Source organism: Daucus carota, chromosome 7, assembly GCF_001625215.2.
Source record: "Daucus carota subsp. sativus chromosome 7, DH1 v3.0, whole genome shotgun sequence".
NCBI classification, from domain to species: domain Eukaryota; kingdom Viridiplantae; phylum Streptophyta; class Magnoliopsida; order Apiales; family Apiaceae; genus Daucus; species Daucus carota.
Genome location: NC_030387.2, coordinates 32,821,904 through 32,842,395, shown reverse-complemented (window position 1 = coordinate 32,842,395; position 20,492 = coordinate 32,821,904). Strand labels below are relative to the sequence as shown.

At 35.2% G+C, this 20,492-nt stretch overlaps 2 protein-coding genes across 2 annotated transcripts; one reads left to right on the top strand and one right to left on the bottom strand.

The window, feature by feature from the left end:
• Positions 1–1,128: 1,128 nt before the first annotated feature.
• LOC108194934 (uncharacterized) lies at positions 1,129–1,494 on the bottom strand. The gene has a single exon (XM_017361869.1). The coding sequence runs from the start codon at positions 1,492–1,494 to the stop codon at positions 1,129–1,131; it is 366 nt and encodes a 121-aa protein (XP_017217358.1).
• Positions 1,495–2,243: 749 nt separating this feature from the next.
• Positions 2,244–20,095, top strand: LOC108195995 (sister chromatid cohesion protein SCC2). Its single transcript, XM_017363040.2, has 28 exons — positions 2,244–2,711; positions 4,516–4,625; positions 6,186–6,316; positions 6,397–6,484; positions 6,561–6,817; positions 9,883–9,990; positions 10,136–10,247; positions 10,503–10,593; positions 10,683–10,869; positions 10,963–11,394; positions 11,472–11,989; positions 12,151–12,361; positions 12,439–12,489; positions 12,615–12,773; positions 12,857–13,024; positions 13,653–13,952; positions 14,055–14,207; positions 14,828–14,997; positions 15,212–15,320; positions 15,701–15,862; positions 15,941–16,045; positions 16,182–16,415; positions 16,866–16,999; positions 17,082–17,375; positions 17,460–17,826; positions 18,168–18,260; positions 18,437–18,562; positions 19,424–20,095. Exons 1-28 carry the CDS (start codon positions 2,482–2,484, stop codon positions 19,640–19,642), a joined length of 5,319 nt encoding a protein of 1,772 aa, XP_017218529.1. The 5' UTR covers positions 2,244–2,481; the 3' UTR covers positions 19,643–20,095.
• Positions 20,096–20,492: the final 397 nt, after the last annotated feature.

Sequence of the window (20,492 nt, the reverse complement as noted above, 5' to 3'; positions counted from 1 at the left end):
CATGGTAATTAGGTTTGTTGAATCTAGGGTTTATTGATTATTTAGGACTTTTATGGTAATTAGAAGCTAGCGCTTTATTTATCTATTTCGTAGCTCTAAAGTCGTGTATAATATGTGTAATGTGCAGATGAGGGTTATTTTACTATCAAACTGTTTCATGGTGGAGTATTGAAAGAAAATCCAACTGATTATGATGGGGGACAAGTGGATTATATAGATTTCTGTAGTGCAGATCATATGAGCCTGATTGAACTAATTGCGATGGTCACACAACTTGGCCATTCTGGGTTTATTAAGATGTGGTACAAATTGCCCAGCGCAACCATGGATAAATATGTGTGCCTAGAACCATTGAAAACAGCCTTCATTAATCACTGCAGGCACATTGTAGGACTTGATGGTTGTCACCTCAAAGGTCCTTATGGGGGACAACTGTTGGCTGCAATTGGAGTAGATGCCAATGATGGCATGTATCCAATTGCTTGGTCAATTGTTGAAGCAGAAACAACAGAATCCTGGACTTGGTTCTTGCAGTTCCTAGCACAAGATTTGAAGATTGGCACTAATGATTTTGATTGGACATTCATATCAGATAAACAAAAGGTATACATTAGGCAATTATTGGCTGCTAAGAAGTGTTCCAAGGATAAATAATCTAAGACAATACCCTAAGCTTTTTATGTGTAACTTATCAGACTACTAGCTTTGATGTTGGGATTATCAGACTTTGTTGTTACATTTGCTACTAGCTTTCATGTGCAACTTAGCAAACTACTACCTTTTGATGACTTTTGATGATGACTGTTAACTTTTGGATGGTTAATTGCTATGGAAAATCTACTTTTCGTTTATCTTTTGAGCCTGCTTTACTCTTTTGTTTTCAAAAGTCCAGAAACAGGGAACAAACAAATGTATCAAGAAGAGGTTACCATAACAACACGAATGTATTGTCTGAGAATCATCACATTACATTAACATCATCACATTACCATCACATTACAACAACACATAGCAACTACGACACCAACAACAAATAACAGTACATTACATAAGATAACAAATAACAGTACATTACTCCATAAACAATACCCTACTAGAAATTAACCCAAACAATACAGAGCAACGCTTTTACACATTGTTTTCATCTCCACCAATTGATGCAAACCAGCGCTGACAAACATACAACAACATCAACACAGCAAAGCATTTCCAGTTCCGAGCTTCTTTCTTTGCATCATTCATCTCCTGCTTGTAAAAATCCCGATACTCCTCCTTAGCCCTGATCATCTCGGCAAAATGCTCATCATCTTTGCCCTTCAATCGCCTTAACAACCCGTTGATTATACTCTTGCTGCGTGCGTCGAACTCCGGCTTAGACCACTTGAAAAAGTTGCACCTACCGTTGACACAAGTGAGAAATTTTCTTCCCGGGTTGTATTCAGTCCACGAGATTTTCTCCACCGCCCAGCTTCCGCATAAACATTGTTGATTCATCTTGATTTTGAGGTTTGGATCTGGTATGCTATTTCTAGGTTATGTATGCGTATGCTCTTTTGAGAAGAGAGGCTGTATATAAAAAGCACAAAAAGAGCCGTCGTGAGCCATTTACTCATAAATGACCTTAACAGACGTTAAGGAGATAACGGCAGCTGGGCAGGAGCCCCTATTCTGCTAAAAAGAAATTATTACAACCAACTCCGTGCATGATTTTAATGGCTGGCCAACAAAGTGCAAAAAAATCTTTTTACAGGCCAACAAACTGCAATTTAGTCTTAAATATATCGTAAAATAAAATTGTATAACTTATTTTATATTTTTTTTCCTGAATTAAATTTTATTCAATTTTTTTTAAAATAATCATAGAACTATAAAAATATAAGAACATTGGAGTATGTGTCGACCAGTGACAAAAAAAGGACTAAAATTAAATAAGATAAAGAGAATATCTTATTCTTGAAAAATCATAAATCACGATTAGTATTTTCATTTCACGAATATCCTTTCCAATTATTTTACTTTTATAGAAATATTGACTCGACTATTCCAAAAAAGCAATAAGATACTCTTCTTTTGTTTTACTTTTCCCTATTAACACAATAACATCTTTTTTTTCCATCCTAAATTGAACATTTAATTCAAATTACACCAATTTTTCTTTTTCTTTTTGACCCAACCGGAGTATTAACAAGTGTACAGAGGAAGTCTCGGCATTAGTCAAATTGTGAAATTGAGTTGAGCGAGTTGAGACCGTACTCGAGACTCCCCCGCTACATCCTCGCTTTCGCAACACACACACAAAACCCCCAAATTTCTTCTCTCCACGATTTCCCCGCCATTTGTTTATCCCTTGCACACCTATCATTTTATCTACACATTTCTAGGGTTTTATTTCAATCCACTACATTCAAACCCTAATTCACTCCTAATCTCAACTGAATTGACACATTTTTGGTGTTATAGATGTGTGTTTAGTTTAATTTCATGGCTAGTTCGCGGCGAATTCCCCGAGGCATCAGCCTCTCCAACACTGTGCACTCTGATGTGGCTCCGTGCTTGCCGTTGCCGTCGCTGCCGGTGTTTTTCGGCTCGCTTGATCAGGAGATTCGGCTTTCGGAGGAGGCGAATGGTTCGAGATCGGTGAATCGGAGAGATGTGGTGAATCAGGCGGAGAAAATTGCTAGTTTGCTTCAAGGAACTGATGTCTCGTATTTGTGAGTAGTTTTCGGATTTTTTCGGTTTATGTGTATGCTTATTTGTTGTTGAATTGTCTTGTCTTGTTATGCTATGTTATATGTATGTGATTATGTATGCAAAGCTTGTTTGGAAACTTTTGTGAAGTATGATTTGTTTACTAGTGCTTTGAATTGCCGACTTTGAAAAATGTGAGCTCATTTGAATAGTTGCAAACTCAAGAGAGGAATCAATTTTTCTAATTATACTAATGTTTTTCTGGCTATTGTTGAGTACATCAAGTAAGATACTCATTAGTTTACAAGCACATGATTATATTGAGTTTTGTATTGAGCTACAGTGTTAGCGATTGCTATATAATGTTCTTAAAAATGTTGTCTTTTGGAGTGATAGAAGCTAAGGTTTTTCAGAACTACAAAGTCTAAACCTGCTCATACGGTGATATATAAGGAATAAGGACCAGTAGAAGTCTAGAACACTGATATTGTTATCATAATAATTTAAAATGTTCTTGATTATGCTTTAGTATTACTTTTACCATAATAATTAGTTAATTACTTTTATCATCATATATTTTTAGGTTGCGGTACGACATGGAAACTGTTTGCTGCGAAATATGATAATAACAACAATAACAATAACAATAATAATAATATCTGCTACCTATAATTGTCAATTAGTAGGAAATCAGATGCTGATTATTAAAATAGATTTGTATAAATTTAACTTGTTGCTTGATAACACTTTTGTGCATCTTTTTTTGGCATTCCTCTTTTTCTTCCTTTAGTTGTTTTTAATCAGAATCCAGTTATATATGAATATAATACAGTCATATGTATGTATTTGAATATATATGTGTGAAACTCAATGAACACACATAAATGCACCGAGATGGATTCACATGTACACCAGATCTACAGTGCATTTATGTAGGAATTATTGAGAACAGCCCAAAAAAGAACTGATTCCTAAAATCAGTCATATGTATGTATATGAATATATATGCGTGAAACTCAATGAACACACATAAATGCACCGAGATGGATTCGCATGTACACCAGATCTACAGTGCATTTATGTAGGAATTATTGAGAACAGCCCAAAAAAGAACTGATTCCTAAAATGGTGTCATGCCATGATAGCCGAGACACTAGTTTATTTACCCCATTAGATAGCAAGGTTTACTATTTAGAAAGCATTGTTTGTCTATTAGTTTCTCAGAGGCAAGTTAAAATAAATCAAGTAGTACTACTATTACTATTGTTCATCAATCGACATACTTTATATGATGGTTTAGTTTTATGGTCTTGTACTCCACTCTGTTCTGGTTGTTATATAAAATATAATATCACATCATTTTGTTCTTCATCATTTATAAAAATTATATAACCTTCGAAGATTGAAACATAATGTTTGTTTTCTGAATTTAAGCTAATAGTTTAGTATATATTGTGTAATCGAGTTGTGATTTTGCTCCTCTTTAAAGTCGTCCACATAATTACCTATATTTCAGATGAAATCTCTTTGTTAGTGTCACTGCATGTCAGCAATGGTTTTCCGTTTGACTCCTATACTGTTACTTTTGCCATTCTGAAAATTAGGATAATGTGCTGTGACGTATTACATATATTTATATATGCTAATTAATCATATATGCTAATTAATCATGTTGAATACGATATCTTGTTAAAAACCGATCAAAATATAATTATCTAACAAATATCCACCTGATCACTCTTTTAGCCCTACTTGACTAATAACCCCATCTGTAAACTTATTAATGATTATATATATGTATCTGAAATGAGGTGCTTTAAATTGCAGGAGTCTCAAGGGAGACTCAAGCTCACAATGTTATGGCTCTGTTGGACCTACGGACCTCTATGATGAGGTTCTTCGAAGCAACTCGGAAGCATTCGAGTCCTATGTGCCAGGTAAAATGGAATGTACAGGGATTATATTCTTCCACATCAGTATATATCCTACGACCATAGATTTCAGGTTTTTCTGGAATTGATATACCATGTTATTATGTTTTATTATGTTCAGTTACTCATTTTTTGTTCTTTATACAAAGCGGTCTCCATATAGAATCTCTTAGTTTCATAGTTTGTATTGTTCTTTTCTCTTGGCAGGCCTTCTCCTAATTTAGACTTTCTCTCTCTTTCTTTAAGTCTATATATACTTCTATATTTTTCTCATCCTTCATAACTAATTCTTTGTGTTAAAAAATAATAATGAAATGATTTCTTTGTTAACACAAAGTGAATCTGTTTTGATAGTTTTTAAGAGGTGGCTTTAGTGTAAGATGACTAGTTCAGCCACTAGCCAAGGATGCCAAATGCCAGTTTCTGTTGAAAATTGATTTGGTGATAATAATAGTAAATACTGGCCTCCACTTTCGTTAAGTTTATAAAGTGCGTCTATGAAAAGTAACAACTTGGAGGTTGGTGAGTCCTGGAAGAAATTGCACCGGCGTTGATTAAAAAGCTTGGAATTTGCTGATTCTAACTTTCCAATTTAACCTAAGAAGTAGTTTCTCTTTGTCTGGTTGGTGGAACTTTTTCTCTTTCATCCTTTGCTAAGATGTGAGAGGTGTCTATTATTTAGTGTGACTAAATATTATGTTTTTATATCCTAGTTCTGTTTATTATTTACATAAAGAACTAAGATATTATGTTTGCTGGACAGATACTTGGGTGTTGTAAGCAGTTTAGGGAACAACATAGTTGCATAGATGGTATATGCTTAAAATCATATTAAGAAAACTTTGGTGGTGGCTGTTAAATTGCTGACCAACACATAGTTGGGTTACCACCCTGCAACTTTACATGAATTTCTGTTATATGCTTATTAGGCTCTGTTTGTTTGTTGCAAGTAAGACATAAATGATAAGTATATAGGGTTTACAACTCACTGTTACTTAGAGCAAGTCCGATGGTTTTGCTAAAATAAATGGAGCTAGTGCTATAATTTAGCATCAAAAAGTAATTTTTGATGCTAAACTAACAACATGTCTCCAACCTTGGTTCTATATCTTATTCCAAATTTAACTTATTCTCCAAGTACCCCACTTTTTTTAATACAAATTTATTTTTTCGACCTAACTTTATATCAAGGACCCCGCTATATTTACTTTTTGGCATGGTGGCCATTATAGCTCCATTCTTTTGATCTATATTTAGAACAAACTACAACATTGTTCTATTTTAGCACAAGATATTAGAACACCATTGGAGTAGTGATTTTTAGTTTTTGTTCTATAATATATATATAAAACAAGATATAGCACCCAATTGGACTTGCTCTTACTACTGGATTTGGTTTTCTTTTTAAGACATCGTGCCTCATGCCACCCACCCACCCACCATTACTTTCATATGTTTAACTGTAACTGTTTTGAAAATCATGCATATGTACTTTTTTGCTGGTGAGATGGTTAATGTTATTATATATTTAACAGTACATAGCTCACTGTCTAGTGGTCCATTCAGGTGTCTCTGGTCATTTCAAGGAGCAACTTTATAATCTTAAGATAATTGAAGAGCCATTACAGCAGGATTTACCTGCAGCTAATCAAGTTCAAAGAGAGACTAGCAGAACACAAAATAACCATGATAACCACGTCAGTCTCTAACTTCCTTCATTATCCATTTAACATCTGGGAATAAGGTTGTTATGCCTAACTGTATGAAATAATTGCAGGACAAGATTTTGACTTCTTCTAGGAAACAGAAAGTCAAAAAGAAGGGAAGTGATATTGGGAGTGGTCCTGATGCCTCAGCCGTTCAAGGTTCTACACTATGCTTTCTTGATTACACCATTACTAATTTTCATTGCTGAAGTAATGTTGATTTCTTTTGGTCTAGATGCTGTAATTGGAGGTTTTTGTGCTGGGTTAGAGGATTTGTGTGGTCGGGCAGAAATGAACGATGATGATCGTGAAGAATCTGAATGGTTACCATTATCCCTTGCTGATATTAAAGTACTTGTGAATGATGTAGTTTCTATCCGAGCAAAGAACTACCTACATTTGGTTCCTGTAGATATTCTTGTGAGAACCTTAAGGGTTTTAGATCATCAGATTCATCGAGCAGAAGGTCTTTCAATTAATGAATGTGAACATGTAAGTTTGCGTTTTAGTATCCATATGCTGTTTGTAGTAGACATGTACTGCACACAACAGCTGAGACATGTTAACTGGGTAGTTGCATTACTACTATATAAACTATATATGTGTATATGCACTGAGTGGCAGTATCTGCAACGATGATACAAGATGTAAATTGTGTATCTTACAATTTCAGCAATCTGTGTTCATGTTTGTTGATCCATCCTACTTGTGATGTCTTCTTCCGGACCATATGCATGTAGTTTATGACTTGTTTATTGTACAAGCTTAAGCTGTTAACATCTTTTTGTTTGTTGTCCTTTGGGTATCCCTCAGATTTATAATTCTTTGTTTGGTTATTATTTTTTTGCTATATGCTTCATATACTGATTTTCTACCTATAAGACTTCATTATATATTCTTATTTACTTTTATTTTCGATTTATTAGGATTTGTTGGTTGCCTTTAGTTTTGTGTAATCTTTGTCTTCATTGAGAAAACTGAAAGATTATATTACTTCTTTTAAAGGAGAAGTAAAATAAAATAATTACCATCTATGTGGTGAATGTACAGTTTCATTTTGATTGCCTAAATGCCTCGTGTATCTATAAATGTGAATTGGAAAAATTACAGGTGCTTAATTTGGTATTGCCAAATTACTTTGCAAAAACGTGATTCTAATTACTAAATGCATCAACGAACCACAATCATGTATAGGTTTGTTATGATCTTTTTTCCGACTGGCATCTGCTATGTCGTGCGAAACAAAATCTGTTAATCGATATGATTGTTTTACATTTGCTTTGGATTCAATAATATATTGCCAATTGATTTAATATTTTTGATGTAGAGATCCAAGTGCTACCACTACAATTGTGCATTATACAACCCTTTTATTTTGTAATCTTTTTGCCCATTTGAGTAGAAAGATTCAAACTGAGAGTCCTATGACTTCATACTTTTTGGTCTGTCTCTGTTCCTGCTATTATATAAACAACACGAAGTTAAATTCGACCTTCTCGTTTGCTACTTGAAGTACTTTGAGTTGAACGTTCCATCTGTAGTTGCATAAGCTTCCAATGCATTCTCGTATTATCCATTGGCTACCCAGTTCCATACAGGCAAAATTATATTAAATAAGTTTCACATCTTACATCTCTGTTGAAATTTCTCCCTTTCTGGCAGAGGGAAGACCTCCATACTCACCCTTTGGTGGATGAATATATGTATGATATAACAAACATGTTTGTCTAATGTTGTCATCTATATGTATTTTTCCTTTTTTGTTGTAACCGATACTTGTGTGATTCCTTTATTTCTCTATCTCTCGTGATTTTAAATAATTATGCACATTTCACATGTGGTACATTCAGGTTTCCAAGCCCTTTAGGCTTAAACAGATTGAGGTATATATTTTTTCATATTGATACTTTCTTAATAAAGCAGTGAATGCTCCCTCTCTTTATTAGTAGAAACGGGTAACTTGTGTGAAACAAAGTCTGTTGTTAATTTTTTAATAAAAATAAATTATTTTATTAACATTTTACCAGAATAATTAAATATATTTATAGAAGATATCATCGTTATATCAAGACATTTATTGCTAATAATATAATAAAGTACAATGTAGAATTACTATATAAAAACTTGTGATGGTATAATATTATTGAAATATATAATAATTATTATAAATGTTATTAGTAGCCGAAAATGGATTGTACCTGTTGTACTTTTAAAAGGGCCTTTCGTCTTTCATAAATAGTTAACTATTTACCCGCAAACCGCCAAACCCTTCTCATTAATTAGTTTATCTCTTAAACAGACTGAAAAGCTTTCATCTTATAGTTTATTAGTAAAACATTCGTGGTACTTCTTGATCAGCCGTTTCACCATCTATTTATTAGAAAAACATTCTCCTTGTACATATTTTTTTTTCCATCCTTGTAATAGGTTTAAATTGTTCTACTTGTTAATGTCAATATACTTTTAATGTGTTATATACTTGTATACTTGTTGTAACTAGTTCCGATTCTTTCTTTTACAGTTAATTAGATATGATTTGATTTTACAATTGTATTTAATAAGTGGCTTCCTTATAAGGGTTTAATGAACTGGTTCTTGTTACAAGACTAGAAAGTTGCATGAAGATATAAGAGTTTTGTTATTTTTAGTGGATTTTTGTAGAAAAAAGATCTAGCAGTTAAGTGGATTATGTGCGGGAAACTTTTTTAAGTTCAGCTACTATACTTTCCCTAGGCATTTATTTAGGAAAACCTAGCTCTATGTTATCTCGACTGTATTTTGCCTCAAATTTTGTGGCAGGCGCTCCGACGTGGGTATGGACAAAATGTACACTTACATCAGGCCGACACACACACACACACACACATTCTTAAAATTTGCCAGTTCTGACTCTTGTGTATCCATGCATAAACTTAACCCGAGTCCGGTATCAAAGTTCCTGCAAGCCTGTAGTGGAAAGATCAACATAAATTCTTTTGTTCACTTCCCGTATGTTGATCTTATAATTCTCAATGTGCTAGGCAATTCACATGCCTCAGATGCACAATGCTAAAACTATATTGTAAAAATATGAGTTTTTGTACAAGCCTAGGGGGATGTTCTAAGGTTCTAGATTTAAAATATTTTATAATAGTTGTAATTTCCTATATGAATCTCCTGCAGTTTAGTTCAGATAGTGAGAATATTGTTTTCTTCCAACTTAACTGGTGTTCATCTGCTATATTTTCAATATGATTTTAATTCTTCACTTCCCCTAGCTGATTATCTGTATTTATTCCAACCGTGGTAAACTATTTACATTAGATGCACATGCTTGCAATTGTTAAATTTGTGTGTTAGATATTGTCACTGATGAAAATTAATATGTTGTTAATTCATCTTTTATTGTCAACAAGCTACTGATTCGAACCCTGCTATTTTGTAGTCAGTATCCTTCTTGTGCTTGAGCATTAAGTTGCTTAAAGTTAAAGAGATTTTGAGTAGATTGACCCTATTGTTCTAGTATGTTATAGTGCATCGTACTGTTCTCTTTTTGACTATTAAATGTTACATTTCAGGCAGATTCAGATGTTCTATCATCAGTATCTGTTGCTCTAGAGTCCATTCACGCTGCTCTACTGGTAATGGCTAATAGTGGCATGCCGAAGAAGCTCTATAATGAAGAGGTACACATCTGTGCTAATATATTGCAGTTTGTAGTAATCTGAAACTGGTGCCTTTACTTGTGGTTGTGAGCGAATGTTTTAGCGGAATCTTGATACATTATATTTGATGATATTCTGTTGGGTTCTAAAAAGTTTGACTTTCTAGATGATAGAACGAATACTGGAGTTTTCCAAGTATCAAATGATGGATATCATGTCAGCATGTGATCCAGCTTACCGTGCGCTGCACAGACCAAGTGAAAATGGGAACTTTGAAGGTTAGTTTTCCAACTAGTTTGTTGACAATTGCTTCCTGTGCTTTCTATGAATGAACTTAAAAATGCGTTAATATACAGTCTGCACTTCTTCTTTTCCTCTTTCTATAGATGAGGCATGGAAACCTAGTTTCAGGGCTCAATTAGTATTGTTACTAGAGTGATTATTACCAATATTGGGCATTGTTGTCATAGTAGTCATAGATAGTGCTTGATACTTTTGTGTTAAGTATGATTTCTATCGTTTTGCATAAATAGATGATGTTGAAGATGGTTTTGATTTTGGTTCTGCGAGTAAGAGAAGGCGTACCTCGAAGGGTGTAAAAGTGAGGAAACCAGCTGTGAACAGGTGTACATATAGATATGCATAGTCTGTAATTATCTTTATAAATTTTTAGTTTTATTATAAATCTGAATTTTTTTTTTTTTTTCATTTAGAGTTTCTGCCGTTGTGAATAATATAGATCAGAAACTGTGCATTATTCTCGGTCTTCTGAAAGACTTGTTGTCTATAGAGCGCCTTTCAGATAGTTGCATTTTTCAATTGGCAAAGACAAGCTTCTCAACGTTATTGGTGGAAAATATCCAATTGCTGCAGCTGAAAGCACTCAGTTTAATTTGTGGGGTGTGGATATGTTTTACTCATGTTTTTAAATGTGTACCTTTTTTGTTAAGGTCTCTTTTCTTCTAAATTGCTATCCTCGTTATATTTTTGTAGATATTCTATTCATACAAACAACATCGAACTTATCTGATTGATGAGTTGGTGCTCTTGCTATTAAAGTTGCCAATGACAAAGCGACCACCAAGACATTATCATCTACCTGATGATGAGCAGAAGCAGATTCAAATGGTAACTGCTCTATTGCTTCAGTTGGTTCATTGTAGTGCCAACCTTCCTGATGCTTTAAGGGAGTCTGATGGCACTGCGTTCCTTCTCGAGCCTTCAATTGATGCCGCTTACCCTAGCAAGTGCCATGAGGCAGTCACAGAGACATGTTGTGTTTTCTGGACTCGAGTTCTTCAGAGATTTACAAGTACAAAGAGTCATGATGCAGCAGAGCTGAAGAACATGATGGATAATCTTGTGGCTGATTTATTGACGACATTGAATTTGCCTGAGTATCCTGCTGCAGCTGTTATTCTGGAGGTATCAAGTGTCTGGTTAATTTGCTTGTTAATGTATGACATTATTCTCTAGTTTTACCAAGAGATAGTTGCTTGCAGGTGCTCTGTGTCCTACTACTTCAGAATGCTGGTTTGAAATCCAAGGATATTGCTGCTCGTTCGATGACGATTGAACTCCTTGGTACAGTTGCTGCCAGGTTAAAACAGGATGCTGTGCTATGTAGGAGGGAAACCTTTTGGATCCTGAAAGAGTTTATGAATGATGATGCAAGTCGGAGCTATCCGAAAGATGCATGTTCTGTTTGCTTGGGTGCAAAGAATGCAAATTCTATGGTTTTATGCCAAGGTTGTCAAAGATTATTTCATGTTGAGTGCATGGGAATAAGAGAAGATGAAATTTCTATCCGCAGCTGGGACTGTCAGTTTTGTGCTTGCAATAAGCAACTTCTTGCGTTACAATCATACTGTAAATCACAGTGCAAGAATGATGGCAAAAAGGAGTCTAGTTCTTCTGAAGCTTCTGAGACCACTACAAAGATGGAGATAATTCAGCAGATGCTTCTGAATTATCTTGAGGATGCTGGTTCTTCTGTTGATATGCATCTCGTTACCCGATGGTGTGCATTTCTAATGGACCTTACTATTTTCCCATATTATTCTCATCTCAAGACCTGTTTTTTTCATACCATCCAAGCAATCAATGTTTTATTAAAACAAAAATCTCCAGGATTCGAGTCCTATTGGCTATTTTTCTGACCATGCTGCTTATTATGTGCAGGTTTTATCTTTGCTCGTGGTACAAAGATGATCTGAGTTGCCAACAGAAGTTACTCTTTTTTCTTGCTCGGCTTAAATCAAGAGCACTTGTACGCGACTCGAAGACCGTTTCTTCTATTTTGAAAAGGAGTTCAATTAAAAAGATAACTTTAGCCATGGGTCAAAACAATTCTTTCTCCAGAGGATTTGATAAAATCCTTCAAATGCTTCTGGTCAGTTTATTTTCTGTTGCATCTTTATTGTCAGTACGTAATATTCCTGGTAATATGTGCTGTGTACCTGATTTCAGGCAAGTTTAAGGGAGAACTCTCCTGTTATCCGTGCCAAGGCATTAAGAGCAGTAAGTATAGCGTACCCAACTTTCCAGTGCCTAAAAGCATTACACACCCATATTATATTATCACTTACTTTTTGCAAGAAATTGGAAGTATTTGGCTTCATTTTTGCCTTGTTTCATGAGAGCAGGTTAGTATTATTGTTGAAGCTGATCCAGAAGTTTTGCGTGATCAACATGTCCAATCGGCTGTTGAAGGAAGGTTCTGTGATTCGTCTATATCTGTTAGAGAAGTATCTCTTGAACTTGTTGGTCGCTATATTACTTCACATCCTGATGTTGGTTCAAAGGTATTTATTTGGATTGTATCACCCTAAAATGCTGGGTTTCATTATAATAATTCTGTTTGCCCTCCCTGCTTGTGTTTTTTTAGTATTTTGAGAAGGTTGCTGAGAGAATAAAAGATACTGGAGTAAGCGTGCGGAAACGAGCTATCAAAATTATAAGGGATATGTGCACTGCAAATCCAAATTTCTCAGAATTCACTAATGCTTGCATTGTAATTATTTCCCGTATTTGTGATGAAGAATCCAGTATTCAGGTAGTTCTGGACCAAATAATTTGATTATCTATCATATAGTCCGCACTTTACTCTCGCAATTCTTTGTTAGGTTTTGTGTTTTAGTGATAGATAATACCAGAAATATGTCCATCAGTCCATGCTGCTAATCTGGGTCTTATATATAATAATAATTCTGGAATAACCTTTTAACCCCAAACTTAGCACATTGTACTCACTACTCAGATCTCCGTGATTCCACGTATTTTAATCATAAGACCGTATCTTTAAATGAAATTCTCTCTTTTCTGGCCAAATTGGCCAAAACTACAAAATTTTATGTGATTTGCAATTTACAGTCAAAATCAAACCTTATAAGCCAAAAGTATTTGATGCCATGTGTATGGTCTGCAATAAGATCACATAAAAGTCACAAGGTGTTAGAGTGCTGGAGTTCCGTTTAGTAAGGCAGTAGAAGGGTTGATTGCACGATCTTAGATTCGTTGAGGTTTTAGAGCTCAAAACAAAAAATTATGGTGCCAAGAGTAATAGAAGCTTGACTAACTGTCATAATAGCATTTTGGCCTTTAAGTACTGACTACTACTTAAGTTAGCTCTTTTATACTGCGTGTTATTCTTAAAGATCTTATCTGAATTTTTTGGTCTACAGGATCTTGTATGCAAGACGTTTTATGAGTTCTGGTTTGACGATTCTGCAAGTTCACAGACTCGGTCTTTTGGAGATGGTAGTTCTGTACCAATAGAAGTAGCTAAGAAGACTGAGCAGATTGTCGAGATGCAGCGAAGGATGAAAGACAATCAACTTCTTGTCACAGTCATTAAGCGTAACTTGGCCCTTGACTTTCTAACACAATCGGCAAAAGCTGCCGGGATCAATCCCGTTGCTCTTGCATCAGTGCGTAAGCGCTGTGAGCTTATGTGTAAATGTTTGTTGGAGAGAATACTTCAGGTATACATAAGTTTTACTTGAATGTGCACTGTTCAAGACAGCTTAGATCATTATTTTATTCTTATTTGTGTTTCTGAATGAGTTTAATATCTTTTCTCTTAGGTAGAAGAAATGACAGGCGTAGAAGTGGAGTTGAGCTCACTTCCTTATGTTCTTTTGTTGCATGCCTTTTGTGTCGTGGATCCTGCACTATGTGCACCGTCTTCTGATCCTTCGCAGTTTGTTGTCACTTTAGAGCCATACTTGAAGACTCAGGTTATACTAATTTATTTTTAATATTTTGTTTTCTTAAGTTTTAATGAATATGTTAAATTTTATATTTGTTGTGCAAACTATTATATTGGAGTTGGTTGGTAAGAAATATTACCTATAACTAAATTAGTACATTTAAAGGTTTCTTTAAGTACAATAGTACATGAATATTAGATGGTAGAGTTTTACACTATTTTGGATATCTGGGGACAACTTTTGTGGGCTGGACAATAAACTCGATATCTTATACCTTTTTTCTGAGGTGAGCAGTATTAGTTGCAATTCGAAGGTAGTGGAGATGCCAAATAAGATTGTTTTTTACCTTTTAGTCAACTGATAACATCACCTTTTGCATCTCCTCTCAATGAATCAGTGCAAGATCACTAACTTGTTTCCGATTACTTTTTTGATCTTATATTTTTGCGGGGAATCCATTAGAAAAGTGCTGTTTGTGCTGAGATGTCACTACCTTTTTATAGTAATGTGATGATATGTACAGATTTGATTTTTATTTTGTTAAGAAGAATCTTTGTAATTTTTGTTGTAAAGTTAGTTGTCTATTGTATACTTCAACTTAATCTATGTTAAAAATCTCTTACGCAGCTTAGTTTGCTTGTATTCAGGCTGATAGCCGAGAAGTTGCACAGCTATTGGAAAGCATAGTGTTTGTCATTGATTCTGTTTTACCCTTGGCTCCAAAGATTCCTCAGGCTGTTGTTGAAGAGCTTGAGAAAGATTTGAAACAGATGATTGTGCGACATTCTTTCTTAACTGTTGTCCATGCTTGCATCAAGTAATTCACCTTCCTTGGTTTCCCCACACTTTTATAACTTGCATACTTGTTTAAAAAATGTAGGTACTTGAGGGTTTTTTGGTTTCCTTAAGCTAGATAAGTTCTCATTAAGATTTGAGGAACATCATATGTTAAAGAATTTTCTCTTAGAATCACTTGTCATAGATCATGTGATTCGGTGTTTAACTTCTCTAACCCTTTTTTTATTCTCTAGGTGTCTTTGCACAGTGAGTAAAGTAGCAGGTAAAGGTGCAAGAGTAGTCGAATATCTAATTCGTGTTTTTTTCAAAAGATTGGATGCATTAGGGTTTGACAATAAACAGGTTGGTGCTTTCTTATTAAATTTCTAACGTATTACTGATTTTTACTTTCTTTAATACTACTTCTTTCATAAGGACATTGACCAACACCCTCTCCCTTTCAAAAAACCACGTGCCTTGCTGTGATGCGATACGCAGATATGTATTTGATTATCTGAGATCCAATTCAACACATATATTATTGTTCAAATAAGATTTTGCCTTGAAAACCTCTTCTTGCTATGTTTTCTTTACTCTTTCTTATAGTAAGTACTTCCCTTCTTCCTTGACCTGGACATTGCTATGTTTTCTCTACCCCTTTTGTAATAAGCACTTTTCTTTTTCCATTTGATCTGGACGTTTAGACATGTTCTAACTTGTATCTGTTTTTCCTTTTGTTTCAGCAAGTGGGCCGCTCACTTTTCTGTCTGGGTTTGTTAATTCGTTATGGTAACTCCTTGCTAAGTACCTCTAGCAACAGAAATCTAGATGTTGAAAAAAGTGTCACCTTATTCAAGAAGTATCTTACGGCTGAAGACTTTGTTTTTAAAATTAGATCATTGCAAGTAAGCCTTCATTTTGACCTCATTTAAGTCCTGATGTAGTTATGATCTTTTGTTTATGTGCTTTTTCGACCTTTGCAGGCATTAGGATATGTTTTAGTTGCCAGGCCTGAATTCATGTTGGAGGAGGGTGTGGGAAAGATTTTGGAGGCAACATTGTCTTCCAGTACAGATTATCGTCTTAAGGTAAGGGTATTATTCCTTACATCTATAAGGCTTTACTTGATGTGGAGATCCAGCCCCCCTCCGCCCCAAAAAATTTGTATATTAATGATGTGATAAGGGTTGGTGAAGGCATGTCATTTACAATTTTCTTCTCCAGTTGCAATCATTGCAGAATCTGTATGAGTATCTTCTTGATGCGGAAAGTCAAATGGGGAAGGATAATTCCAATGACAAGGAGGTTGCTTATTCAGTAGAGGGTGGTCAAAGTGTGCCTGTTGCTGCTGGTGCAGGTGATACCAACATATGTGGTGGGATTGTTCAGCTGTATTGGAATAGCATCTTAGGTAGATGTTTGGATGAGATTGAACCAGTACGGAGATCTGCTCTTAAGGTGAATCTCCTTTTCTGATATTAGGCAAATTCCTGAAAAAATGATAGATGTTGATTTTTTCCAACATGAATCCCATGCTGGCAGTTTTTTGCCCCTGGGATGCCCAAGTCGGACCTGAAAGTTCAGACTCTTGACTTTCAAATCCCAGTGCTGTCATAGTTCTCAATAGATCTATAACATAATTACTTGTCAGCTGTACTGTATCCAGTTTTGATTAAGCATTGGCCTGCTGAAAGGTGAAGTTCTAAATTTCAAATCCTGGTTTACCATTGTTTAAACAGTCAGATGTTTAGTACTGACCTACTACAAAAACAAGGTTCATTGCTCCAAGAACCTTGTCGGATAACTTTCCCTCAGAGGCACAGAGTGGATGATTTATAATGGCAATGCACCTTTCTCTGACTAAACTATTCCTTTTCAGTTAAATATATTCTGGTTTTATGGTAACAGATTGTGGAAGCTGTGCTGCGGCAAGGTCTGGTTCATCCAATCACTTGTGTACCATACCTTATAGCGCTGGAAACAGACCCTCAGGAGGTTAACTCGAAGCTGGCGCATCATTTACTGATGAATATGAATGAGAAGTACTCTCGTTGAATAGACGTATCATCTTTTAATTTTTCACTATACCGTATGTTATGCTCACTGGTGGAATTATCTTGTCAGGTATCCTGCTTTCTTTGAAAGTCGACTTGGGGATGGTCTTCAGATGTCATTTATATTCATACAATCCATGAATCAAAGTAACCCTGAGAAATTTAATGCTAAGCTTCAATCAAAATCACTTGGTAATGTAAAGGGCAAATCAGATGCCAGTTCTGTGGCCTATGCAAAATTGGGGGTTTCTCGAATCTACAAGCTCATTCGTGGTAATCGTGTTTCAAGGAACAAGTTTATGTCATCAGTTATTCGCAAGTTTGACAATCTTGCCTGCAGTAGTTCAGTGATTCCATTCTTAATGTGAGTTGTACCATCATTTGACTATGTTGCATTTCTGTGCAGGCTTTAGTTACACTGACATTGATATAATTTGCTTTTGGTCAGGTACTGCACAGAAATCCTTGCTTTACTTCCTTTCTCTTTGCTAGATGAACCTCTTTATTTAGTGTATGCTATTAATCGAGTATTACAAGTTAGAGCTGGAACGTTGGAGGCAAATATGAAAGCTTTGTTGCATCTATTGCAAAGTAGTCAGAATTTTGTTGCTGGAAACGGGAATATTTTGCCAAAACCATCTGCTCAAGCGGTTTCTGCTAATTCAGTATCTTATGATTTGAATGGGACATTATCAGAGAATGCTGATGCTGATTTTCTGGTTTCTAGTCATTCAGCACCCAGGGAATCAAATTTGCATTCTGTGAGCTTGCATGAAGCCTTTGGAACTTCTGAAGATGTTTTACGGAAACTTCAGGTTTGCTTTCACGATATATAATTTTTTTCACAAATCTGAAAAGCTTATATTTGATATTTTTCTTGGATGAGCTGACGGTCCCTTGCATATATTTAATGCACGAGTATACTCTGGGTTCTTGTTGAATATCTTTAGCTTCCAATATAGCATCATAATAGCTATTGGTTTAATAACCCAAGTTTGCTAATTCACTCATTCCTTCACCGTCTTAATTGTCCTCTCGTCCTCAGAAGTATCCTATCTGTGTAAATAATTTGTCGCACTCCTAATGAACTTTAGATCTTAGTTTTTTAGTCTTACTAATACTCAATTTGATGTGTGAACACTTTTGGGTTATGTAGGAGTACTGTCTTGCAGCTTCTGCATTGCAACTACTTATGAGGCTAAAAAGGCACTTAAAAGTTGTTTTTAGTCTTGATGATGCTCGATGTCAGGTACCACTTCTTTCACAACTTCTGAGATCCATTTTGTATGAATTGTATGGTGGGCAAGTATTGTGTACGAATTGTGGTATCTACTCTTTTGAATAAATTAAAAGTGCTGACTTATATAAACTTCATTTAGTACGTTATACATGCGTATACCATCTTGAGTTTGGTTTTCTGGCCAGGCATTTTCTCCAAATGAATCTCAGAAGTCAGGGGATGTTCTCTCGCGGCAAAATATTCCCTTCAACATCAGTGAAACACGTCTTGATCTCCCAAGCACGTATAATGATTTGTTGCAAAGATATCAGGTGAGAAGGCCTTGATTTGAAAATCTTTATTTCACTCTGTTGATATGATTTTTAATTGCCAATGGCTCCTCACACTATGTTTACATTCAGTTAACACATGTTGGTAAATCCTTACACTGTACCGTTCTTAAGCCACCTTCAAATTTATCAGTCACCTGGTATTCACAGCATAATTGAGTTTTCCGTGTATGAACACGGACCATGTCTACTCGAAAGGTCTATTAAGCCACTTATGTCGCTTCTTGCATGCTTGGTCAATATCTGGGATTTTTTTTTGATCGGGTAATTTGACTGATTTAATTTATCTAGTAATGTTCTGTGTTTGGCTTGTGGACACTGATGTGTAGGAAACCTTAGAATTGTCTCGACACTTTCTCCATTACTTAAAGGGTTTAGTGCAAGTTGGGGTCTGTTATTCTTGCATTTTTTATTACTTGGAGATTATGTTTAAAGTTTAACAATAGTAAAAAAAGTCCTAGCTTATATACTTCCCTAGTTCCCTTCATTTGTTGAGTTGTTTGAGACCAAGGTTAAAATTTCACTATGTTCACATGTAGTACGAGATGTTTGGTTTCAGTATTTTATCCACATATCTTATAGAATTAGACTAAAAAATAAAGAATGAAAGCAATGCTTTCTTAGCTTTAGCCTGCACAACTGGAAGCACACAAATACATCACCAAGTTGACTGTTGAATCCTTGCTAGTCAGAATCAGTCACTTGTATGTGTACCAGGGTGCAACAAGTTGTTTAAAAAGTTACACTTGCACCTCTTCATTCAGTAATCACCACATTCTTTGGGCTTATAATAATTTGAAAATGTGCCTGATCATGCTTCATGGGTTCATTAATTGATTTCAGGAATTCAAAAATGCCCTGAGAGAAGACACTGTTGACTACTCGACCTACACGGCCAATATCAAAAGGAAGCGTCCTACACCCAGAAAAGCTGGAAAATCTAATCGTATGATAGGCCAGAATGATGAAGAAGCTGAATCTGATGAAGAATGGGAAAGTGGAGGTCGGAGGGTAAACAATGGGAGACGAGGAAGTAGCGTCAGAACTAGGCAGCGATTGTAGTTCTAGATACACATAGCTTACAGTTAACAGTTGTGCATTATATAGGATGAGTAGGGAAGAAAGGTTAACATAACAGAATAGGAAGGGATGATACATATAGTATTTAGAGAGAAACGAAAGCACATATTGACAGTCAGGTCCCAGAAAGCTCTGGTTAGGGGAAACTTTTGAGGGGCTATTTTGGCTAAGAATGAAGCTGCACTTCCATTTCTGTATCACATATGGCATAACGTATATGTTGCCATTGCAAGCAGTATGAGGTTAGCCTTTATTGTAAGCTTTTGACCCATCAAATTGAGGTAAATATTTTGCCCCCTCTTGCAAGTAGTGAGTGATGTATGTTGTGAATTTGTAAAAGGGTAGTCATCCTATTTTTTTATTAATATGATGATATGATCATGTATATTATTATTTCTCGATCATGATATGAATATGATAGTACTTTCTCTGTCCCATTCATTTTTTTAATGCTTTTTTTTTTGGATGTCTCTCTTTACATTTCAATAGGTTTTCAAAATAGTAAACTTTAATAATATAAAAACTACTATCTCCTACCTTCTTCATTTACTTTTCCCATCTATTTAATTAAACTTTAATGGGTAAAACTAGTTTACAAACTTTTCTTATTCTTTCACATCACTTTATACATTTTTCATAATTTTGTGCTCAACCTGATATAAAGAATTGAGTGAAGAATTCGTGACCAAAAACAAAAAGAATTGGGTGAGATGGAAGGCGGAGGTAGTATCAATTTTCAGCCAATTTAACAGTTTTTTTTGGTACTCTGACAAAATTATGATAGTCCACTGAACTAGATAGCCTTGAATATTATAACTGCTGCAATTTTATA

Bases quoted from the DNA above. Each gene is read 5' to 3' on its own strand.
- LOC108194934 (XM_017361869.1), bottom strand. From the start codon at position 1,494: ATGAATCAACAATGTTTATGCGGAAGCTGGGCGGTGGAGAAAATCTCG.
- LOC108195995 (XM_017363040.2), top strand. From the start codon at position 2,482: ATGGCTAGTTCGCGGCGAATTCCCCGAGGCATCAGCCTCTCCAACACT. The intron at 10,870-10,962 runs GTGTGGATATGT...ATATTTTTGTAG, and splicing joins CACTCAGTTTAATTTGTGGG to ATATTCTATTCATACAAACA. The intron at 12,362-12,438 runs GTCAGTTTATTT...ACCTGATTTCAG, and splicing joins AAATCCTTCAAATGCTTCTG to GCAAGTTTAAGGGAGAACTC.